The sequence below is a fragment of the Doryrhamphus excisus genome, chromosome 22 (genome assembly GCF_030265055.1).
Source record: "Doryrhamphus excisus isolate RoL2022-K1 chromosome 22, RoL_Dexc_1.0, whole genome shotgun sequence".
Lineage (NCBI taxonomy): Eukaryota > Metazoa > Chordata > Actinopteri > Syngnathiformes > Syngnathidae > Doryrhamphus > Doryrhamphus excisus.
In genome coordinates this window covers 2,328,164-2,351,607 of record NC_080487.1, presented here as the reverse complement: position 1 = coordinate 2,351,607, position 23,444 = coordinate 2,328,164, and the positions used below count along the sequence as shown (strand labels likewise).

General features: G+C 38.2%; 2 protein-coding genes across 5 annotated transcripts; one reads left to right on the top strand and one right to left on the bottom strand.

The window, feature by feature from the left end:
- Nucleotides 1-88: 88 nt before the first annotated feature.
- On the top strand, nt 89-8,423 carry tom1l2 (target of myb1 like 2 membrane trafficking protein). Of its 2 annotated transcripts, XM_058062248.1 has the most exons (15): nt 89-216; nt 615-699; nt 1,190-1,268; nt 1,536-1,685; nt 2,161-2,295; nt 2,367-2,513; nt 2,879-2,995; nt 3,075-3,208; nt 3,310-3,361; nt 4,353-4,515; nt 4,615-4,741; nt 4,831-4,906; nt 5,555-5,614; nt 6,652-6,688; nt 6,912-8,423. In XM_058062248.1, the coding sequence occupies exons 1-15, from the start codon at nt 165-167 to the stop codon at nt 7,058-7,060; spliced, it is 1,563 nt and encodes a 520-aa protein (XP_057918231.1). In that variant the 5' UTR covers nt 89-164; the 3' UTR covers nt 7,061-8,423. The 2 variants fall into 2 exon arrangements, with proteins under 2 accessions (XP_057918231.1, XP_057918232.1); XM_058062249.1 differs by lacking the exon at nt 5,555-5,614.
- foxl3 (forkhead box L3) lies at nt 4,804-23,021 on the bottom strand. 3 transcript variants are annotated; one of them, XM_058062251.1, is made up of 5 exons: nt 21,595-23,021; nt 21,476-21,514; nt 20,292-20,460; nt 19,701-20,201; nt 4,804-8,626 (listed from the first exon to the last, which is right to left on the bottom strand). In XM_058062251.1, exons 1-4 carry the CDS (start codon nt 21,771-21,773, stop codon nt 19,740-19,742), a joined length of 849 nt encoding a protein of 282 aa, XP_057918234.1. In that variant the 5' UTR covers nt 21,774-23,021; the 3' UTR covers nt 4,804-8,626; nt 19,701-19,739. The 3 variants fall into 3 exon arrangements, with proteins under 3 accessions (XP_057918234.1, XP_057918233.1, XP_057918235.1); XM_058062250.1 differs by lacking the exon at nt 4,804-8,626 and having other exon boundaries at nt 15,663-20,201; XM_058062252.1 differs by lacking the exon at nt 4,804-8,626 and having other exon boundaries at nt 15,663-20,201; nt 21,476-23,021.
- Nucleotides 23,022-23,444: the final 423 nt, after the last annotated feature.

Below are 23,444 nucleotides of genomic sequence, written 5' to 3'. Positions count from 1 at the left end.
TTACAATCGCTCAGCCCCCAATGACTGAAGTCTTTGTTGACCAATTAGACAAAAGGTCAGGATTTCTCCCCCAATCACATGTCTCCGAGGGCGGGATATACAGGAAGTTTCCTGATGTAGCGACATACCCATTCCTTGAACTGACTTGTTTGTTGACGAGCAAGATGGAGTTCCTAATGGGAAATCCGTACACTACCCCAGTGGGGCATTGCATTGGTAACGTAACAAGACATCTCGGAAAGGATAATAATGTGTTAAAATATGCGACAGTATTTTTAAAATCTAGCTAATCAGTACGGGTGTCATTTACGTGCAAGCTACCTAAGCTAACGTCAGGTTTCTTTCAACTATCGACGTTAGCCGTTTGGTTAACAAGTAGTAACAACATCTGGTGTCATTGCTTATGTTACCTGTAACAGACCACACGGCTATTTTGTCGGTTTTAGTGCTTGTTTTGCCATGGGCGGCATGACGAGGTCATTGACAATCCCAACTAGCACGTCGAATGGCCATAGCTAGCCAAGTTAGCCAAGCATTAGTCATCATATCCTAACTCATTCGTTTGTGTGAGGCGTCTTTCATGTCTTTATTCGCTGCATTTCTCCCTCTCTCAGAAAGAGCAACCGATGGTTCGCTACAAGCTGAAGATTGGACTCTGAACATGGAAATATGTGACATCATCAACGAAACAGAAGACGGGTGAGCGCACATTTAAAAAAATAACCCAACGATTATTTCTCATATGTATAGGTTGCCTTGCTACAAAACATACCTAACTCATTTTATTTTGGCGCAATTTGAGCTGATCTATTTTTCTGCAAATAGCATGTATGCTAGCTTATCTCACTGCTCCATTAACCTTGCACTGTATGATTAAGAAGTTGTGTGTAAAGTCCAGGACCTGTTTGCTTTGTGGGTTGTAAATTGTCTGAGATGGGTCAAGCCTTGGCACTAATCTGCATGCCAGTTTATAAATACAGTACTCAGCTTCTTTCTCTCTGGCTATTCATGGTCTGAGCCTTATATTATGTCAAACTTCTAGAAGTTAATTATTACAAATATGTTGAAATCATTGACTAATGACTATATACTGTTGTCAAATGGGAGACGGGATCCCTCCATATTTAAACTACTTTTGGAAATTTGTTTTCCATTGCACTGTATATTTAATGGATGTGTTTGTTTGCAGGCCAAAAGATGCAATTAGGGCAGTGAAAAAGAGGCTGAATGGCAATAGGAACTACAGAGAAGTAATGCTGACATTAACCGTGAGTACAGCAGTGAAATGACCATGATGATGGCGGTTAACTTCCTACTCACCCTTGATGTTGCATGATGTTGATATAATCAAGGATGGGGCAAAACAGTCTTGCTGAGGGCTGTCAACTGAGCGCATTGCGATTTTTAACATTTTATTTGTCGTACAAGTGTAAAAAGAGGCTAACTGCTGTATATTGAAACTTTAAAAGGTCTATGAAGAGGTGACAAGGATGCGAGTCTCTGGACTTTGTCTTGAAATTGTCTGTTTCCACCAGGTGCTGGAGACTTGTGTAAAGAATTGTGGCCACCGATTTCACTCTCTGGTCACCAGCAAGGACTTCGTTGATGGTGTTCTTGTTAAAATCATCTCTCCTAAAAATAGCCCTCCCACCATCGTCCAAGACAAAGTACTGGCCCTTATTCAGGTTAGAGCACAACAATGTTGAAAGAATACTTGTTTCTCATAGACACAGTGACAGTTAGGCTAACCAAAGTATTTATGACAGAATGAGGTTTTGCAGTAGTTCACTCTCATGCTGTGGGACAGCCTCAGATAAAGTAAGAGTGTCTCTAGATGCTTCACACAGTGAGCGGCTCATGTTGCCATGATCAGCTCAGGTAACCTTGCAATGCTATTATTTCCAGCAGGTGACCACTGCATTGGCCCAGAGAGAAGCATAGCGGTGTTTGTCAAGCCATTAGGCTAACAAGCGTGTGGCATTAGCATCTTTCACGTATTGTTATGTTAAAAGATGTTCCAACGTTCCCGTCTTGTTTTCCCCTGCCATCCTTTTCTTTACGCAATTAATGGTAACAGTAGCTCATGAAACAATGACTTGTGACTTATTTCTTGATTTACTGTTTAAGTTGCACCTAAAGGTTGTTGTTCTGCTTCTCCAGGCATGGGCCGATGCATTCAGGAGCAGTCCAGATCTCACAGGTGTCGTCCAAGTCTATGAGGAGTTAAAGCGAAAAGGCATCGAGTTCCCCGTGTCAGACCTGGAGACACTGTCACCCATACACACACCTCTGCGGGTAAGCAGCTGGTTGTTGAGGAACACGTGAATCCAGATGGTCTTTTAGTCGATTACGTTGCATCATTGCAGACTGCATCCGCGCCGGAGGGAGACTCCGCTCTACATAAGTACACCACCACTTCCCAGCCTGCACCGCACGTGGTTCCACCAGCCCACCCCACTGCTCAGGTTCCAAATATTCACTCGTCTGGAGCCATCAACCCAACACCCGAACAGGTATGAAAATTGCATACATACATAGCACTGTGAATGTGGGGGCAACACACCTCATAATGGATTTATTGGGGCGGTCTCCATAGAGCCATCTGTATCTTATCTCTTGAAGTTTTGGGGATGGCTTTTTTCTGTGCCTCGACGCAAAAGGCAGGGTTTGAATTTGCTTGAGAAAAATGCAATATAGCCCCGACCAAAACTCCATAGTATGAACGAGAACGATCTTGTAGAAAGTCTTAAGCTGCAAAAGGTGGACCGACTTTTTTCTTATAGATTCAGCATGCCTTCCACATGAACCCCATGTATTTTTAAAATCATATCTATGTCTAAATATTCTTTAAATAAAGTTGCTTGTATTTCCCTGACAGATTTGCAGACTGCGAAGTGAGCTGGATGTTGTTCGAGGCAACGCAAAGGTCATGTCAGAGATGCTGACTGAGATGGTCCCCGGACAGGAGGACGCTTCAGACTACGAGTTACTTCAGGCAAGGAGAGAAACACCGAAGCAAACGTAATGGTTTCACATGCGTCTTATTGCCGTGTGCGCCGCTTTTATGCATTCAGGAGCTGAACAGGACTTGCAGAGCCATGCAGCAGAGGATAGTGGAGCTCATTTCCTGTGTCTCCAACGAGGCGGTGACTGAGGAGCTGCTGCACGTTAACGACGATCTCAATAATATCTTCTTGCGGTATGAAAGGTGAAAGCACTTAATGCCACCTCACACGTACATTACTGTCTGCGTACAGCATCGACTCATTATGTCCATTTTTCCTGTGCCTTGTCCTTTGTCTGCATCAGATACGAGAGATTCAGATCTGGAAGGTCGACAGCTCAGAGTGTCAACAATGGGGTGAGATGCTACCAGTACAGCCGCCATTGCATGATGTGGTTTATTTGTTGACATCACAACCTTTCATTGTGTATTGTGGACTTGAATGTAACCAGCAGTCAACCACATCTCTGATATTCGGGCCTAATTAACTGGAAAACTCAACCAAGACACGTAGTCCTCATTTGCACATATTAGTTGCACAGTTCTCATACATACACACAATGTAAAGGTATTTTCAGATAACAAACTCTCAAGCCAAAACCCGCAGTACGGATTTCCTCTTTATCTACAGACATACCCACACTATTATTAATCTTTACCTTTGTTGGGTTTCGTGTTAATAAGGTACTATGTTTTTTTCCATCGTTGCCATGTCACTGTCACCCTCCAGGCATGCAACTTGTATTCACTGTCTGTTTTTTCTATTCTTTTTCTGTCCCTCTGTTTCTTTGGCTAGCTGAGACAGGCAAGTATGAAAATAGTGTCGATAGCTTCCTGATAAACCAGATCTCTCTGTTAAGCAATTTGACTAAACACAGACATTTAAAACATTATTTTTCACCCCGTATGGCATGTGCTATCTATGAATGATGACCGAGACACTGACACTTTCAGATTACAATAAAACCAGCGTGTCAGTTAGTAATGGTGTCCTCCTACACACCGCAACCGTCAAGTGCCCCCTTATTTTCCCTTTTTTTTAATTCTTAAGGGGGAATTATGAAGAGAAATAAAACACATGTTAAAGTATTCTTAATAAATTCTTAATAAATTGTAAAACTTGCAGATATAGCGTAGAGCCCCTTAAGAAACATTTTTCCCACACTCCCCTGAAGCTGCCTTTCATTTCCACACCTCAATGATGCATGTGTCATTGTGGCATAATTGTCCTCTTCCGTGTGCCTCAACACTTTCCCAGAGGAACTCCTTTCACCGATTGATACGTCGCGTTGTGGTAATCCACTCAACTTTTGTTCATTCACAATGTGTGTTTCTCCTTCGTCTCAAGGTCCTAAGTGAAGCCACAGAGGACAACCTTATAGATCTGGGCCCCGCCTCCCCAGCGGTGGTCAGCAATATGTCTAACGCTAGCAGCTTGCCTGCAAATGTCACCGCCACCGCAGGAAGACCGTCCTCCCCGTCCACTTTGGCATCTCGCTTGGCTGGACTCAGTATGTCTCCTTTCAATATGAATGCATATAAGGATTGTCTGTCACTTGTGTAAACAAGCTGTGCAATACTCGATTGTGAGGTATTTATGTTCTCTGCAGATGCGGGCACAGACAGCGTCAGTAGCACCCTAAGCTCTTTGTCCAGCTGCAAACCTCCACCCTCTGAGGACGAGTTTGACGTCTTTGCTCAGACCAGGACTGGGACGCTCCCTGAACCTCCCAAGATGTAAGGCACAATTATTGAATTCGCAGGAAAAAAAACTCTTTACATCTCAGGCTTGTGATGATAGTTATTTAATGCACTTCCTGTCTCAGACCTCCAGCAGAGGACAGCCGTGCTCCAGGATCTCTTCCCCCTACTCTGAATGTCCAACAGCAAAACACAGCAGCGGTGAGTCCCATTGAAGTATTTGAATTGTACATGTTTATGTTACAACAATCTGCACTCTGAAGCACAGAAACTGACAAATGCAACTAATCCAGCCAACAAATGCAAAAAACTGACTATTTTTAGCAGCAGCATCATTAAGAATATGGCCATAAGTGATTGGTTATTATTTTTAATCGACATACAAACAAGACAGTCATGCCAGATATCTTGTCTTATCGTAGCTCCTAAACTAAAGTAAGCCTAAGTTGTTGTTGTTTTTTTTTTTACTTAAGCCAGCCAGCAGTTGCTTTTTTAGCATTAGAATCGGCATAATATTATTCTTTGATGTATAAGTAACTACCAGACATCTATAGTCATGTCATGCTTACTTGTATCAATACAATCATCATAGGAAAAATGTATTGGGTTAGAATTGGACGGTCTAACCGAGGTCCCACCATATGTCATTAGTGTTTGTGCGCGCTGTGGTTTGGAATGTGTGCCACCTCCATGTTCTCAGCTTTTATTTGCACTATTTTCTTAAGTTGCATTAAGTTCATAGCAAATGAGTCATATTCACATTTTGTGTTTGGGCCTGGGGTTTTGTTTTCTTTTGTGGCTTTGCTTCCCTCAATGGCCACCCACGGCGGTTTTGATGTCACCCTCTAGTGTGTCGGAGGCCAGTCCTCTGTCATGGATGACATAGAGGAGTGGCTAAGTACTGATGTGGTGAGCCCAGCATGATTTTTGTTTTTATTATTTCTGTCTCATTTTTCCTTTTTCATTCTGTTTTATCCTTTATGCTCCTATTATTTAAGTAACATAATCCACTCATTTGTTTTTCCTCTGACCTCACACACTTTAACGGGACAGCACCTGACGTTAACAGCATTTTGTAAAAAATGAGCATCATTCTTTATTTACCTTATCTTTTTTTTCTTTTTTATTATTTATTTTTTACAAAGGAATATTTGGGGCTCACTGAAAATATGAGAATCATTCAGTCATTTATTTTGTACTGTGGAATTAATAAAATGAAAATATAACTATCAAAGCAATGTTAAAATTATATAAGGCTAAAGTGAAATTATTTTGAGACCACAGACAATATTTTTATGAATTTTTTTTCAGACATTATTCACATGACAATTTAGTACCACTTTTGTTATGACTTTATGCTTCAAAAAATATATTATATAAATATTGTTTTTTAAATCTGAAAAATGACTTCTAATATCAAAAGCAGATTTTTTTTTTTTTGATTTTTTTCCATTATTGCATAGTATTAGGGCATTGTTTTGTACTATTTAGTTTAAGTTTTCTTGGAAAAATGATCTTATCATGGTAACTTTTATGGTTATTATGGAAACTTAGACATGACAACATGTATGTACCTTGCCCTCTAATATAAAAGTGTGTCCCTCATACTCCTTCATAAGAAAACAAACATGCAGACATCTGCATCGCATCAGTTTATGCTCATTTGACACAAATATGCAATCCCATCATGCTTCCAAAATAACCGGCTCTGGGTTTGTGGGTATTTAATTGACTAAATGCACTGTGGCACACTATGTTCTGATTAACACTTTTGCTGAGTGCTAATTGGCTGGCAGGTGGGGGTTCCTGTTGGTATATTACAGTAATTAAATCTCGCAGGGGAGTGTGAATTGATGAAGGATGCTTGCATGTTGCTTCCACTATGAACTGGAGTTTATGTTCTGCGTTAAGTGTCACATATAACACTATCATCTCATGATCCACAGAAAGGAGATGACGGGGAGGAGGGAGTGACGAGCGAAGGTAAGGAATTACAGTCGTCTCTCGTTTAACGTGGTTAATTGGTACCAGAAATGTTTATAAATTGAGTATTTTCATAGTAGAAAACCTGTTTATGACTTTATTAATACAGGTTTTAACCTTATTAGAGCCCTGTGGACCGCAAATAACACCCCTATAGTCATAGTTGTTCTTTGTTTTACAACACATGGTGCAACTCTCTTAAGAAGCCAAAAACTTCTTGCAGAGTTTGACAAGTTCCTGGAGGAGCGAGCCAAAGCTGCAGAGGTGGTCCCCACCCTGCCATCTCCACCCAGCGGCGACCCGGGCGCGTCGCAGGGAACCCCCAGCCGTAAGAAGCAAGAGAGACCGGAGGACGCTGTGTTCGCCATGTAGAAGGAAAAGCAAATCTATCACACTATTTAAAGTTTTATCTTCATTGAAAGGGAATTTAAAAAGGGAGAACCTAACAAAAGCGTTTTATTTTCATAATGTTAAAAAGGTGACAGACCAGCATTATAGTCCCTTCCCTGTGTGTTTGTGACGGGTGTTTGTTGACATTTCTAAATGAGGTGCTCTTTTGCGTCTCCTAGCATGCAAAACGCGTACAGTAAGTCATTTTGTTTTAGTTTTTCACGCTAAACTCTCCATTTTGCGAAGCATTCCTGCAGGAATATTGTGTTTCCCTCTGCAAGTCCGCATGAGTTGTAAATCTGTACATGACAAATGTCCTTTTCTGTGTATATTTTAAGCTGCATATGTATGAAAGAGATTATTAATATTGGGTAGGTTTGTGGCGGTGGGCGATGGGCTCGTGTCCTGGCTGCTGTATCTTTTAGGGAAGTGTCCAACCCTGCTGTGTTGTTTTTTTTTTTTTTTCGCAATGAGAAGGCAGTTTACTTTAGCGTACATGCAGCACAGTGGTGTGTGATACTTGGGGTCCAATCTGCCTTTCTGTCTTGTAGTTTGCTATGTTGGTCACAATGTGCTGAGACTTATTAGGCCTAAAGTTGCTGTTTATGTCTGTGTGATTCTAGTAAGCATTTTTGGCCAACTGTATCCCATTTTTCTGACCCCAAAATAGTCCCGAGGACCAAATGTGTTCCATCATCTGGATGAATCCCATGATTACATCACAATCTCTGCACTTCCTGTACACACTGACCTTTTCAGCACCTCTTCTTGTTCCCCAGAAATGAGCTCGGACGCTGCAAATTTTATTCTGGACTTAAGGTGCTCCACACGCCTGGAGCAAGCGTGCACTTGAACTTGTACTGTAAAACAGCAAAGGGACAAGCACTTGTGGATGTCATTCATTCAAGACTTCTCCAGATGAGTGTTTTAAATGCTTTTATTGTTCTGCAAGGAATATAATGAGGAATAATTCATGAAGGGATGTGTTATTTTTGAGGTGTTTTCTACAACGCTGATGCATTGCGTTGCGGTTGTTCTTGTGTGTTGAATGTAAACATTTAAGTTTATAAGGGTAGAGTCACATGAAGGATTCATATTTTCAAGCTGACAACGCTTCTCCTCTCTGTTCACTGTAGACAACATTGCTCAGTCCGTTTGTGCCAGTGTAATCTTTTTGTGAGCGATTGGTAACCAGATCCCAGAACAGGGTACAGACAGGAACACTGCGTTTCTTTGTGCATCACTGGATACCAAGAAGAGAGGCGATGCTGAGTGTGTGCTTCGTTTCTCTTTGTGTTGCTTGACTCCTGCATGAACTCTTAATAAATGAAATGTTAGCAGCGGGGCCGTTTTCATGAGTTGTCTTTCATTAATAACAGCAAACTGAAATGACCTGTAGTAAACCCATGCCTATAAGCCAACCTTGCCGCCTTTATTCCATCCCTCACTCTCAGGAGGCCGGTGGGCCCCACGGCAGAAGCTTCCCCATTGGCTGCCTGGAATCGCCTCACCCTGCAACATGGCCCCCCTCTCATTTGGCTCTTGTCTCTGGAGGGAACATGTTTTCCCAGTTCAAACGGAAAGCAAGGTGTGTCAAGACAGCAGTGTGCACCAGGAGCCACGTTGGGACTATTGCACTGGATTGTGTTCTAAGAAGGTAAACATGACTCTTAATGATCAAATGTTACAAAGCCTAGCAATATCTTAGGTGTATTATTACTATCAAGTGAGTTATTATTACGCTTACACCTTGCTGTGTTATTTCTATTCATCTCTATTGCAGCTTTTCGTGGGATTCTGGAGGCTCCAACGTGTTTCCAAGTCCTACTTTCCTTCTTTTGACTCCACTCAGGGTTTTAGCACCTCCTGCTGGATGGATAGCGCTACTGTGCTTCAGCGTGACATGGGCTGGCGCTGTGGTGCATTGTAGTTGCATTGCATGTCAATTAAACCCACAATGCAATGTTCCTGCTCTGCAACACAGAACTCGGTCTTTACACAACTCAAAGCATCACGCTTTTGATTGTTTAATGTATTTGTTTTCATGTATTTACACCTAATGTTTAATAATGTTGGATCCCATTAGAAAGGAGATAGTGTGCATGTTTATCTAATGCTGTGGCTCATTAGTGTATTTCAATTGATGTATTGTTTACAGCTTATTTACAACAGTGCAGGTTTCCCTTTTGTATTTGCATCTTATAATAAATTCAAAAACAAAAAATAGCTTTTTGTGTGCAGAATTGCTACATTAATAGTGTTTGTTGTTTTGAGGGGGCATTTGAGTATTTTTTTCCCAGATTATTGCCAGAATTATTTCTGTAAACCTTACACACACACAACAGGGGCCTCAGAAGCATCCAAAAATGGCATAAAATGCCAGATTTTGATTTCGTGATTTTTGACAAAAAACGTAAGGGGTTAGTATGTGTTTTTTTGTCATTATTTTCAACTTGCTTAAAAAGCATTTTTCTGTCAAAAATAAAAGTGGAAACCTCACACACACTCAATAGGGGCCCCAGAAGCATCCAAAAATGGCATAAAATGCCAGATTTTGATTTGGTGATTTTTGACAAAAAACATAAGGGGTTAGTATGTCGTTTTTTTCATTTTTTTCAACTTGCTTAAAAAGCACTTTTCTGTCAAAAATAAAAGTGGAAACCTCACACACACTCAATAGGGGCCCCAGAAGCATCCAAAAATGGCATAAAATGCCAGATTTTGATTTGGTGATTTTTGACAAAAAACGTAAGGGGTTAGTATGTCGTTTTTTTTTTTTCTCCATTTTTTCAACTTGCTTAAAAAGCACTTTTCTGTCAAAAATAAAAATGGAAACCTCACACACACTCAATAGGGGCCCCAGAAGCATCCAAAAATGGCATAAAATGCCATATTTTGATTTGGTGATTTTTGACAAAAAACGTAAGGGGTTAGTATGTCGTTTTTTTTTTCCTCCATTTTTTCAACTTGCTTAAAAAGCACTTTTCTGTCAAAAATAAAAGTGGAAACCTCACACACACTCAATAGGGGCCCCAGAAGCCTCTGAAAATAGCATAAAATACCAGATTTTGATTTGGTGATTTTTGACAAAAAACGTAAGGGGTTAGTATGTCGTTTTTTTTTTTTTTTCCATTTTTTCAACTTGCTTAAAAAGCACTTTTCTGTCAAAAATAAAAGTGGAAACCTCACACACACTCAATAGGGGCCCCAGAAGCATCCAAAAATTGCATAAAATGCCAGATTTTGATTTGGTGATTTTTGACAAAAAACGTAAGGGGTTAGTATGTCGTTTTTTTTTTCTCCATTTTTTCAACTTGCTTAAAAAGCACTTTTCTGTCAAAAATAAAAGTGGAAACCTCACACACACTCAATAGGGGCCCCAGAAGCATCCAAAAATGGCATAAAATGCCAGATTTTGATTTGGTGATTTTTGACAAAAAACATAAGGGGTTAGTATGTCGTTTTTTTCATTTTTTTCAACTTGCTTAAAAAGCACTTTTCTGTCAAAAATAAAAGTGGAAACCTCACACACACTCAATAGGGGCCCCAGAAGCATCCAAAAATGGCATAAAATGCCAGATTTTGATTTGGTGATTTTTGACAAAAAACATAAGGGGTTAGTATGTCGTTTTTTTTCATTTTTTTCAACTTGCTTAAAAAGCACTTTTCTGTCAAAAATAAAAGTGGAAACCTCACACACACAATAGGGGCCCCAGAAGCCTCTGAAAATTGCATAAAATGCCAGATTTTGATTTGGTGATTTTGGACAAAAAACGTAAGGGGTTAGTATGTCGTTTTTTTTTTCTCCATTTTTTCAACTTGCTTAAAAAGCACTTTTCTGTCAAAAATAAAAGTGGAAACCTCACACACACTCAATAGGGGCCCCAGAAGCATCCAAAAATGGCATAAAATGCCAGATTTTGATTTGGTGATTTTTGACAAAAAACATAAGGGGTTAGTATGTCGTTTTTTTTCATTTTTTTCAACTTGCTTAAAAAGCACTTTTCTGTCAAAAATAAAAGTGGAAACCTCACACACACTCAATAGGGGCCCCAGAAGCATCCAAAAATGGCATAAAATGCCAGATTTTGATTTGGTGATTTTTGACAAAAAACGTAAGGGGTTAGTATGTCGTTTTTTTTTTCCTCCATTTTTTCAACTTGCTTAAAAAGCACTTTTCTGTCAAAAATAAAAGTGGAAACCTCACACACACTCAATAGGGGCCCCAGAAGCCTCTGAAAATAGCAAAAAATACCAGATTTTGATTTGGTGATTTTTGACAAAAAACGTAAGGGGTTAGTATGTCGTTTTTTTTTTTTCCATTTTTTCAACTTGCTTAAAAAGCACTTTTCTGTCAAAAATAAAAGTGGAAACCTCACACACACTCAATAGGGGCCCCAGAAGCATCCAAAAATGGCATAAAATGCCAGATTTTGATTTGGTGATTTTTGACAAAAAAACGTAAGGGGTTAGTATGTCGTTTTTTTCATTTTTTTCACCTTGCTTAAAAAGCACTTTTCTGTCAAAAATAAAAGTGGAAACCTCACACACACTCAATAGGGGCCCCAGAAGCATCCAAAAATGGCATAAAATGCCAGATTTTGATTTGGTGATTTTTGACAAAAAAACGTAAGGGGTTAGTATGTCGTTTTTTTTTTTTTCATTTTTTCAACTTGCTTAAAAAGCACTTTTCTGTCAAAAATAAAAGTGGAAACCTCACACACACTCAATAGGGGCCCCAGAAGCATCCAAAAATGGCATAAAATGCCAGATTTTGATTTGGTGATTTTTGACAAAAAAACGTAAGGGGTTAGTATGTCGTTTTTTTCATTTTTTTCACCTTGCTTAAAAAGCACTTTTCTGTCAAAAATAAAAGTGGAAACCTCACACACACTCAATAGGGGCCCCAGAAGCATCCAAAAATGGCATAAAATGCCAGATTTTGATTTGGTGATTTTTGACAAAAAACGTAAGGGGTTAGTATGTCGTTTTTTTTTTTTTTCATTTTTTCAACTTGCTTAAAAAGCACTTTTCTGTCAAAAATAAAAGTGGAAACCTCACACACACTCAATAGGGGCCCCAGAAGCATCCAAAAATGGCATAAAATGCCAGATTTTGATTTGGTGATTTTTGACAAAAAACGTAAGGGGTTAGTATGTCGTTTTTTTTTTCCTCCATTTTTTCAACTTGCTTAAAAAGCACTTTTCTGTCAAAAATAAAAGTGGAAACCTCACACACACTCAATAGGGGCCCCAGAAGCCTCTGAAAATAGCAAAAAATACCAGATTTTGATTTGGTGATTTTTGACAAAAAACGTAAGGGGTTAGTATGTCGTTTTTTTTTTTTCCATTTTTTCAACTTGCTTAAAAAGCACTTTTCTGTCAAAAATAAAAGTGGAAACCTCACACACACTCAATAGGGGCCCCAGAAGCATCCAAAAATGGCATAAAATGCCAGATTTTGATTTGGTGATTTTTGACAAAAAAACGTAAGGGGTTAGTATGTCGTTTTTTTCATTTTTTTCACCTTGCTTAAAAAGCACTTTTCTGTCAAAAATAAAAGTGGAAACCTCACACACACTCAATAGGGGCCCCAGAAGCATCCAAAAATGGCATAAAATGCCAGATTTTGATTTGGTGATTTTTGACAAAAAAACGTAAGGGGTTAGTATGTCGTTTTTTTTTTTTTCATTTTTTCAACTTGCTTAAAAAGCACTTTTCTGTCAAAAATAAAAGTGGAAACCTCACACACACTCAATAGGGGCCCCAGAAGCATCCAAAAATGGCATAAAATGCCAGATTTTGATTTGGTGATTTTTGACAAAAAAACGTAAGGGGTTAGTATGTCGTTTTTTTTCATTTTTTTCAACTTGCTTAAAAAGCACTTTTCTGTCAAAAATAAAAGTGGAAACCTCACACACACTCAATAGGGGCCCCAGAAGCATCCAAAAATGGCATAAAATGCCAGATTTTGATTTGGTGATTTTTGACAAAAAAACGTAAGGGGTTAGTATGTCATTTTTTTTTTCTCCATTTTTTCAACTTGCTTAAAAAGCACTTTTCTGTCAAAAATAAAAGTGGAAACCTCACACACACTCAATAGGGGCCCCAGAAGCATCCAAAAATGGCATAAAATGCCAGATTTTGATTTGGGGATTTTTGACAAAAAACGTAAGGGGTTAGTATGTCGTTTTTTTCATTTTTTTCAACTTGCTTAAAAAGCACTTTTCTGTCAAAAATAAAAGTGGAAACTTCACACACACTCAATAGGGGCCCCAGAAGCATCCAAAAATGGCATAAAATGCCAGATTTTGATTTGGTGATTTTTGACAAAAAACGTAAGGGGTTAGTATGTCGTTTTTTTTTTCCTCCATTTTTTCAACTTGCTTAAAAAGCACTTTTCTGTCAAAAATAAAAGTGGAAACCTCACACACACTCAATAGGGGCCCCAGAAGCCTCTGAAAATAGCATAAAATACCAGATTTTGATTTGGTGATTTTTGACAAAAAACGTAAGGGGTTAGTATGTCGTTTTTTTTTTTTTTTCATTTTTTCAACTTGCTTAAAAAGCACTTTTCTGTCAAAAATAAAAGTGGAAACCTCACACACACTCAATAGGGGCCCCAGAAGCATCCAAAAATGGCATAAAATGCCAGATTTTGATTTGGTGATTTTTGACCAAAAAACGTAAGGGGTTAGTATGTCGTTTTTTTCATTTTTTTCAACTTGCTTAAAAAGCACTTTTCTGTCAAAATTAAAAGTGGAAACCTCACACACACTCAATAGGGGCCCCAGAAGCATCCAAAAATGGCATAAAATGCCAGATTTTGATTTGGTGATTTTTGACAAAAAACGTAAGGGGTTAGTATGTCATTTTTTTTTCTCCATTTTTTCAACTTGCTTAAAAAGCACTTTTCTGTCAAAAATAAAAGTGGAAACCTCACACACACTCAATAGGGGCCCCAGAAGCATCCAAAAATGGCATAAAATGCCAGATTTTGATTTGGTGATTTTTGACAAAAAACGTAAGGGGTTAGTATGTCGTTTTTTTCATTTTTTTCAACTTGCTTAAAAAGCACTTTTCTGTCAAAAATAAAAGTGGAAACTTCACACACACTCAATAGGGGCCCCAGAAGCATCCAAAAATGGCATAAAATGCCAGATTTTGATTTGGTGATTTTTGACAAAAAACGTAAGGGGTTAGTATGTCGTTTTTTTTTTCCTCCATTTTTTCAACTTGCTTAAAAAGCACTTTTCTGTCAAAAATAAAAGTGGAAACCTCACACACACTCAATAGGGGCCCCAGAAGCCTCTGAAAATAGCATAAAATACCAGATTTTGATTTGGTGATTTTTGACAAAAAACGTAAGGGGTTAGTATGTCGTTTTTTTTTTTTTTCATTTTTTCAACTTGCTTAAAAAGCACTTTTCTGTCAAAAATAAAAGTGGAAACCTCACACACACTCAATAGGGGCCCCAGAAGCATCCAAAAATGGCATAAAATGCCAGATTTTGATTTGGTGATTTTTGACAAAAAAACGTAAGGGGTTAGTATGTCGTTTTTTTCATTTTTTTCAACTTGCTTAAAAAGCACTTTTCTGTCAAAAATAAAAGTGGAAACTTCACACACACTCAATAGGGGCCCCAGAAGCATCCAAAAATGGCATAAAATGCCAGATTTTGATTTGGTGATTTTTGACAAAAAACGTAAGGGGTTAGTATGTCGTTTTTTTTTTCCTCCATTTTTTCAACTTGCTTAAAAAGCACTTTTCTGTCAAAAATAAAAGTGGAAACCTCACACACACTCAATAGGGGCCCCAGAAGCCTCTGAAAATAGCATAAAATACCAGATTTTGATTTGGTGATTTTTGACAAAAAACGTAAGGGGTTAGTATGTCGTTTTTTTTTTTTTCATTTTGTCAACTTGCTTAAAAAGCACTTTTCTGTCAAAAATAAAAGTGGAAACCTCACACACACTCAATAGGGGCCCCAGAAGCATCCAAAAATGGCATAAAATGCCAGATTTTGATTTGGTGATTTTTGACAAAAAAACGTAAGGGGTTAGTATGTCGTTTTTTTCATTTTTTTCAACTTGCTTAAAAAGCACTTTTCTGTCAAAATTAAAAGTGGAAACCTCACACACACTCAATAGGGGCCCCAGAAGCATCCAAAAATGGCATAAAATGCCAGATTTTGATTTGGTGATTTTTGACAAAAAACGTAAGGGGTTAGTATGTCGTTTTTTGTCATTATTTTCAACTTGCTTAAAAATCACTTTTCTGTCAAAAATAAAAGTGGAAACCTCAAACACACTCAAAAAGGGCCCCAGAAGCATCCAAAAATGGCAAAAAATGCCAGATTTTGATTTGGTGATTTTTGACAAAAAACATTAGGGGTTAGTATGTCGTTTTTTTTCATTTTTTTCAACTTGCTTAAAAAGCACTTTTCTGTCAAAAATAAAAGTGGAAACCTCACACACACTCAATAGGGGCCCCAGAAGCATCCAAAAATGGCATAAAATGCCAGATTTTGATTTGGTGATTTTTGACAAAAAACGTAAGGGGTTAGTATGTCATTTTTTTTTCCCCATTTTTTCAACTTGCTTAAAAAGCACTTTTCTGTCAAAATTAAAAGTGGAAACCTCACACACACTCAATAGGGGCCCCAGAAGCCTCTGAAAATAGCATAAAATACCAGATTTTGATTTGGTGATTTTTGACAAAAAACGTAAGGGGTTAGTATGTCGTTTTGTTTTTTTTTTCATTTTTTCAACTTGCTTAAAAAGCACTTTTCTGTCAAAAATAAAAGTGGAAACCTCACACACACTCAATAGGGGCCCCATAAGCATCCAAAAATGGCATAAAATGCCAGATTTTGATTTGGTGATTTTTTACAAAAAAACGTAAGGGGTTAGTATGTGGTTTTTTTCATTTTTTTCAACTTGCTTAAAAATCACTTTTCTGTCAAAATTAAAAGTGGAAACCTCACACACACTCAATAGGGGCCCCAGAAGCATCCAAAAATGGCATAAAATGCCAGATTTTGATTTCGTGATTTTTGACAAAAAACGTAAGGGGTTAGTATGTCGTTTTTTGTCATTTTTTTTCAATTTGCTTCTAAAGCACTTTTCTGTCAAAAATAAAAGTGGAAACGTCACACACACTCAACAGGGGGCCCCAGAAGCATCGAAAAATGGCATAAAATGCCAGATTTTGATTTGGTGATTTTTTACAAAAACCGTAAGGGGTTAGTATGTCATTTTTTTCAGTTGTCCAAATTTTAAGAGAATTTTTTTAAAAATTTTATAAGAATAAAATTATAGTATTATGTAGAAAAAAATCAGCATTTTAGTGGCATAAGTTTGAAATATATAATACATTTCTACATGTATATTAACATCAGGGTTGCCAGGAATGGTGAGAGTAGATTTAACATTATTGTTGACGTTAAAGCAGCCTGTTTACAAAATGACACGTGGCAAATTCAAACAGAAATGTGGCAGATTTGAAAGTGATATTTTGATTTAAATGTCATACACTCTTTTCATGAATCAAAAAGCCTTCTGGACACTTCCCGTCCTCCGCATATTGAAGCAAAAAATATACAAACACACCGCCCATCGGCCATTGATTTACTCTCACACTTGGAGCGAGGTAAAGAAAACGACACGTGCACGTGAACGCTGACACAAAATGCCAAAGGTTTTGCATGTGGAAAACCATTCCATGCCTCCATTCATCCTCACACTAACAAGAAACCATCAGCACGACTATAAATTATTGTTTATCCACAATCCTTACACACATTTAATCAGCAGAAGCTAAATGACCCATTTGTGTTTATCGTTTTTATTAGCGCCTCACATCAGTGACTTCCTGCAATACTACATCCTCCTGCCTGGAGCTGCTCATTCTACACATTTAATGAAGTCATCAACGGCAATTATAAGCCAGTGGCTCAAGTAAGCAGGATTTAAGCCGGTGTTGCTATTTAATAGGCCACTAGCTCTACTTCTGCACAATCACTCCCACAACACAACATGTGCATTGACTTTTAGGGCCTTGCTTTTCTACTTCTGCACCCCCCCCCATATACCCACCCACCACCCGCCCGCCCCGTCGCCTGGGAGCACTTTATGCTAAGTTAATTTACCCAAATATATCCACGGCATGCATGGCCCCCGCTTATTCAACATCGACAACTTTGTTAATGGAAACTTGCTGATCCATAAACGTTTGCGCCGTTGCAGACGTTTGCTGGGGGGCAGCTCACACACACACACACACACACACACACACACACACAAAGCCAGATCGATGAGGGGTGTTCGCAAAGGAAGTATAAGGTGTGTTTAATTAGAATAACATCAGGGGTTTGTTTGAGGAGAGGGAAGGCATTGTACCCCCTCCTATTTAAATAGGGTCACATCCTGGCCTCACCTTGCAAGTGTTCTGCTATATTAAATGCCACTCATGTTAAGTGTGTTCTCCGTGATGTAGTCAACACATAATGTAAAGGTTACATTGAAAAATGTCCCTTCCGCTGCACACAAGTATGATTGATCTCCCCCGTGCAGGAAATATATGTTTGCCAGTCTTGTTTTTTTGTTGTTTTTTTCATTAGCAGGAGCGCCACATAATAATAATATAATCAGGAAAGGAGTGGATTAGAATTTAAGTGTCAGTCAATCAGGATTTCCAAAGGTCATGGACAAGAAGAAGGAAATTAGCATGTGGCGAGCGCCGTGGTAACAGGCCTCCTTCACATCCTGGTGCACACGACATGCTAATTTTTAGCATGTAGAGGCGGGATCAGGATGGATCCAAATATCGATATTATGGATACCAGGGTAGTAGCGATATCACATTGATATTTTTCCTTTCCCTTCTGTGTTTATTTTCACAAATATCACAGTTTATATCATATTTATATATATAGCTTTATGGTTTACAGTCTTAGGGAATAATTTGAGTGAATACTAATTGTAATGTTTATGTTTTAATGTTTATGTTGCACTATTTTGCTTAAAATTTTTATTTTTATTTTTTAGGAATTTTTAATTTGTATTTATTATTTTTATTTTATTTGTTGACAATTATTTTGTTGATATTGTTACACTGTAGTATTGTTTTATTTTTTAGGAATTTTTCATTTGTATTTATTATTTTTATTTTATTTGTTGACAATTATTTTGTTGATATTGTTACGCTGTATTATATTGCTGCATTAAATATTACACGCAATATGCAAATGAGATTGTTCTTGTGTTTTATTGTAGTTATAATCATGATCAAAAAATGTCAAAATGCTTTAACGTTTATGATCTTGATATCAGTATTAGTAGTGGTGGTATTAATACTGAGCTGGCCCATAGAGTGCAGTGGAACCTTGGTTAGCATGTTTTTCGGTTGACGTCCAAAATTAGGCTATTTAATTTTGCCTCAGTTTGCTAATATTCTCCAGTTAGCATTTTATTGTGTTGTTAATGCACTGCGTGAGTCTAACTGTGTTCTTAATATATATTTTTTTTCATCACAAACTGTCTTTTTCCTGTTAGCATCCTATTAGCTAGCTAAACAAAATGGCAACCGAACAGGAAGTGATTAAATAGTTTTAAAAATGTAAAACTCTAATTGCTGAACTATAACTACAGTGTATTTGTGTTAGCATTTTTGGCTTCCTGGGATGGATTAATGGGATTTACTGTATTTCTTATGAGAAAATGTGATTTCTTTAACATCCATTTTGGTTAGAGTCGGACCTTCTGGAACAAATTAATGACGCTAACCAAGGTTCTATGTACTTTCTATTGAAATGTCTTCCAGATACAACTAGGAAGTGCAAGACAGAAATCTGACATCAGTGAAAAATATAAATTAAAAATGATATTATATTTTTTGTGTGTATTCAATACACAGATTACTTTTGTGAATGAATTCGACTCTATTGATTATTCACTGTTTTTGTCCAAGCGTGTTCTGTAATGTTGTTTAAAAAGTTGTTGTTTTTTTTAAGTAGCATAGGTTTTCATGCAAAATGCAGTACAATGTACTTAGTTAGAAACTAAAACCATCACTTTTAATACTACTAACTTTTTCTTTTATCACAAAAATATTTCTCTAAAATTCATTTTACCTTTGCGGGAAAATGTGAATGTTGTAGTTTACAACTAAAATTGAAAAATATAACCCCTACATGTACTATGTTTTCAAAATCTTAAAACAATACTAATAATATTTAACAGTAATGATCCATATTGCTATTTGATCATGAATAATACACCACATACTATACCTTATAGGAGATATTTATTTCTATTTTTTACTGTGTGTGTATGTTTATGATTTAGATTCTTGTGCAGCTCAATATTAGAATAAATTGAGATTTTGTTGGTTTGTTGAACATTTTCATGCTTGTTATTTGGTGTGTAGGCATAAGTTGTGTCCGCATAAGACAATAACTCAAATAAATAAAATGTATTGTTAGCACGGAAGTGTACTTTGGTCAAAGGGAAGGTATATGAATGTAAATAAACGCCATGATAGTCAGTAGTGTGTGCTTTCTGTGTGTGTTTTGTGTTGTTCCACATCCACACCGTACGTGTCTATTTGGATCTTTTTCTTACATTTTCAAGTGTCTTTGGACATCTCCACCATGTTTCTCCTTAGAGAGTCCAGAAGTGCAGGTTGAGGTGCTGTGGCTCCACAACATGAATGGGCGGTCCAGTGGGGCCTAAGTGCGCCGAGGATCTGATCCCAAGCGTGGGCGGGTCTGGTGTAGACAGGATGTAGTCAATGCTGAACTTGATCTCGGATTCTGGTTTCCCCCGGACGGGGTTCTGGACGAGCGGCGGGCACGGCCGTGACCTCTGTGGGTTTAAAGGGCAGAGGGCGGAGTCGGCTTCAGGGTGGTGGCGGGGTGCAGGCGTGCCGTGCCGCTTGCTGGGGTTCTCCGCAGGCTGGAAAGCGGGAGCTTCTCCTGAATCGCGAAGGCCGATTTTCATGTTCCGCCTGCGCCTGCGACGTCGGAAGTTGCCGTTTTCGAAGAGGTCGAGCATGGATTCACAGCCGGTGGCAAAAGTCCAGAAGTTTCCTTTGCCCTTCTCGTTCCCTTCTGTCCTAGGAACCTGCGGGGGAGGGGGGGGGAGCAGCAGCATGCTTTTCATCTTCCCAAAGGAATCATTCTAAGATCCTGATGGTGTCCCGTGTGTGTCCACCTTAATGAAGCAGCTGTTGAGCGATAGGTTATGTCTGATGGAGTTCTGCCAGGCTCTCTGGTTGGAACGGTAGTAGGGGAACCTCCTCATGATGAACTCATAGATGCCTGACAGCGTCACCCTCTGCTCGGGACTCTGCTGGATCGCCATGGCGATCAGGGCGATGTAGCTGACACACACATATTATATACGTATATTCACACAGCAGCTCAGGACATCACAATCAATACCATAAGACTTTTCTGAAAGTTCATTTTTTATAAGATTTTATTGTTTTTATTTTATTTTTATTGTTATTGAAAATATATTTTCAAATATGTTGTTTTTATTTTTTCCCTGTATCAGTCTGTATCCGTCAGTATTCATCATTATTTTAAAAATGACTTCCATATACTCATGTACTGTTATGTATGTGTCGTATTACATCGACTGTATGTCAATTATATCCATTATTACATTAAACCATCATATTTTAATAAGCACGACCCCATAAAATTATATTAAATATTACATATTATTGTATTGTTTTCTTGATTTAAATAATGATAATATATAATGGAGACTCTACATGCATATTTATTAATATAAAAAATTTAAGAGCACACGCAAACTGTTTGGTTGATTATGTTAAAAGTATATATATTCATTTTATTTCCTTTTTATGTTAAATATATATTTTTATCAAGTTTAAATAGTGAGTAAAATGCAAATGATCTTTAAAAAACACAAACAAATAAATAGTATACACAAATGTTTATATGTGCATGTGTGTGTGTTTATATTATTATATGATTTTAATTTAAGATGATAGAAATAAATGCTTAAATTTAAATTTAATTTATGTATTTATTCTATATATTTTAAAGATGATTAAGGCAGCCTCACGACAAGACATTTAAAATATTAACATGTAACATTATAATGACACATTATAATAGTATTGTATATAATGAATTAAAAAATAATTGTACAATGAGATAACATTAAGATAATAATCTTGTATAGTAGTATATTTTGAATATATTGCAGCACACAATAAAAAAGTTGATGTAGACTTGAACATGAACTATAGTGATGATAGTGCCATGACAATAAAAAACAATATGAGCAGTTAGTAAATAAGAGAACTTTTTCCTGACATTTAGTGCCATAGAAGAGATGAGAAGAAGTTGTGAAGGTCCTACCTGTAAGCCGGTCTGCACATCTTCTTCTCCTGGTCTGTGCTACAAGAAGCGTACCCGTCTCCGTCATAGTTGAAACAGTTGAAGGGGTAGTGAGAGGTGTCAAACATATCTACACTTACACTTCTTGGAGAAAGATGTGTGTGTTTGTGTGTGTGTGTGTTTGTTTGTGTGTGTGTGTGTGTGTGTCTCCAGCAGCAACACTTTCTTCTTCTTGTCCCGCTTCTCTGCTCAGCCAGCTGTCACCCACTGGGAGCTCTCCTCGTGACGACGTCCTCCTCCTGCAGACCCCCCACCCCATCACTCCCACCGACCTTCAATACTCTTATCCTCCTCCTCCTTTTTCCTACTCTCCAGGAATGCCTCACCTCCGCCTTCTCAACATTAAAGTTGTACAGGATAATATAACCTAAAGTCATATATTATTTGTATATTTTTTGTATTATTATTTCTAGATTTGTATTATTTGTTCATTCATTCATTCATTTTTTTTACTGCTTTTTCCTCACAAGGGTCGCGGGGGGGGGGGGGGGTGCTGGAGCCTATCCCAGCTGTCACACTCTGGACTGGTGGCCAGCCAATCACAGGGCACATATAGGCAAACAACCATTCACACTCACATTCATACCTATGGACAATTTGGAGTCCTAGCATGTTTTTGGAATGTGGGAGGAAACCGGAGTACCCGGAGAAAACCCACGCATGCACGGGGAGAACATGCAAACTCCACAGGGTGGAATTGAACTTGGGTCTCTTAGCTGTGAGGTCTGCGCTAACCACTCAACCGCCGTGCAGCCCCAAGGCAAACTCAATTTCCAATAATATCGTCCAATCAGCTAATATTGGTATAAAAATGGTAAGGATTTTATTTTAGGATTTTTGCTTTCTGCTGTTATCAAACCTTAAATATTTTTCATCTGTAAATAATATTAGCTTTAAATCAGATGTCGTTAATATAAAAGTTGAACAGTTGTGGTCCCAGTATTGACCCCTGGGGCACTCCACATGTACTAATATTTAAACTTGCAGATGTGTATTCTCCGATCTTCATATACTGCTTCCTGTTGACTTTTTGCATGACACAACTATTATTTATATTATTATTATTATTTTATATTTTACTATAATGTAATAGATATGAATAAAGAATTGATTTTTAAGTGATTTTAAATACAAATAAACAAATAAATGAATACGTGAACCCCATCAAACATCTTAGGGATGAACCAAAACAACTTTGCCATGATGAGATGAGATGTTTCGGCAGTGTTCTACAAAGGCCATGGTAATATACGAGGACCTGGGTCCAGTCCAGACCGTCTCACAGTAGCGGGCTGCTTATCTGTGAGGAAAGAAAAGCGCTGGTGTTGGCCAGCAGGGTTCTGGGTGGTCCTCTGGTCCTGAATGCTGCTTTTATGTTTTATTTTGCTCCTTTTTTGGTCTTATCTTTGATGCTCTGCTTTAAATCGCTAGGCCCGAACCAACAAACAAACCCTTTTTGCATCTTTGTTTTCCTTTTTAACTCTTTAGTGTGTGTGTGTGTGTGTGTGTGTGTGTGTGTGTGTGTGTGTGTGTGTGTGTGTATCCACTCCGGCAGACATTTAGTCAACAACGGGAAGTTTTGGAGATGCTATCTGTAAATGTTCTGTAATGACCTTAAATTGTTTCCGTGTCCATACTGAAAGAGCGGGGGCGGTATTTTCGAGGGACTCTTTTCGGAGCAATTGGAGGTGTCCCGTGAGGCGGCCCAGGCAGGGAAAACACCCTGAGGTCTGCAGGGGTCTCTGTGTGTGGCCCCCCGCACAGACTTGAAACCTGGACACAAATACTGGGACTTTCGGTAAGAGATACTGTACAAGGCTTTATGTTTTTTATGAATAATACCTTCATGCTGGACACATCATTAGGTACACCTGTTTGAGTCACTTTCAAAGGGAAGACAATTGTAATCAATTTCTAAAAAATATAATGG

Bases quoted from the DNA above. Each gene is read 5' to 3' on its own strand.
- tom1l2 (XM_058062248.1), top strand. From the start codon at position 165: ATGGAGTTCCTAATGGGAAATCCGTACACTACCCCAGTGGGGCATTGC. The intron at 700-1,189 runs GTGAGCGCACAT...GTTTGTTTGCAG, and splicing joins ATCAACGAAACAGAAGACGG to GCCAAAAGATGCAATTAGGG. The intron at 2,296-2,366 runs GTAAGCAGCTGG...GCATCATTGCAG, and splicing joins CCATACACACACCTCTGCGG to ACTGCATCCGCGCCGGAGGG.
- foxl3 (XM_058062251.1), bottom strand. From the start codon at position 21,773: ATGGGGTGGGGGGTCTGCAGGAGGAGGACGTCGTCACGAGGAGAGCTC. The intron at 21,515-21,594 runs GTAAGTGTAGAT...CGCTTCTTGTAG, and splicing joins CACATCTTTCTCCAAGAAGT to CACAGACCAGGAGAAGAAGA. The intron at 20,461-21,475 runs GTAGGACCTTCA...TGTGTGTGTCAG, and splicing joins ATGTGCAGACCGGCTTACAG to CTACATCGCCCTGATCGCCA.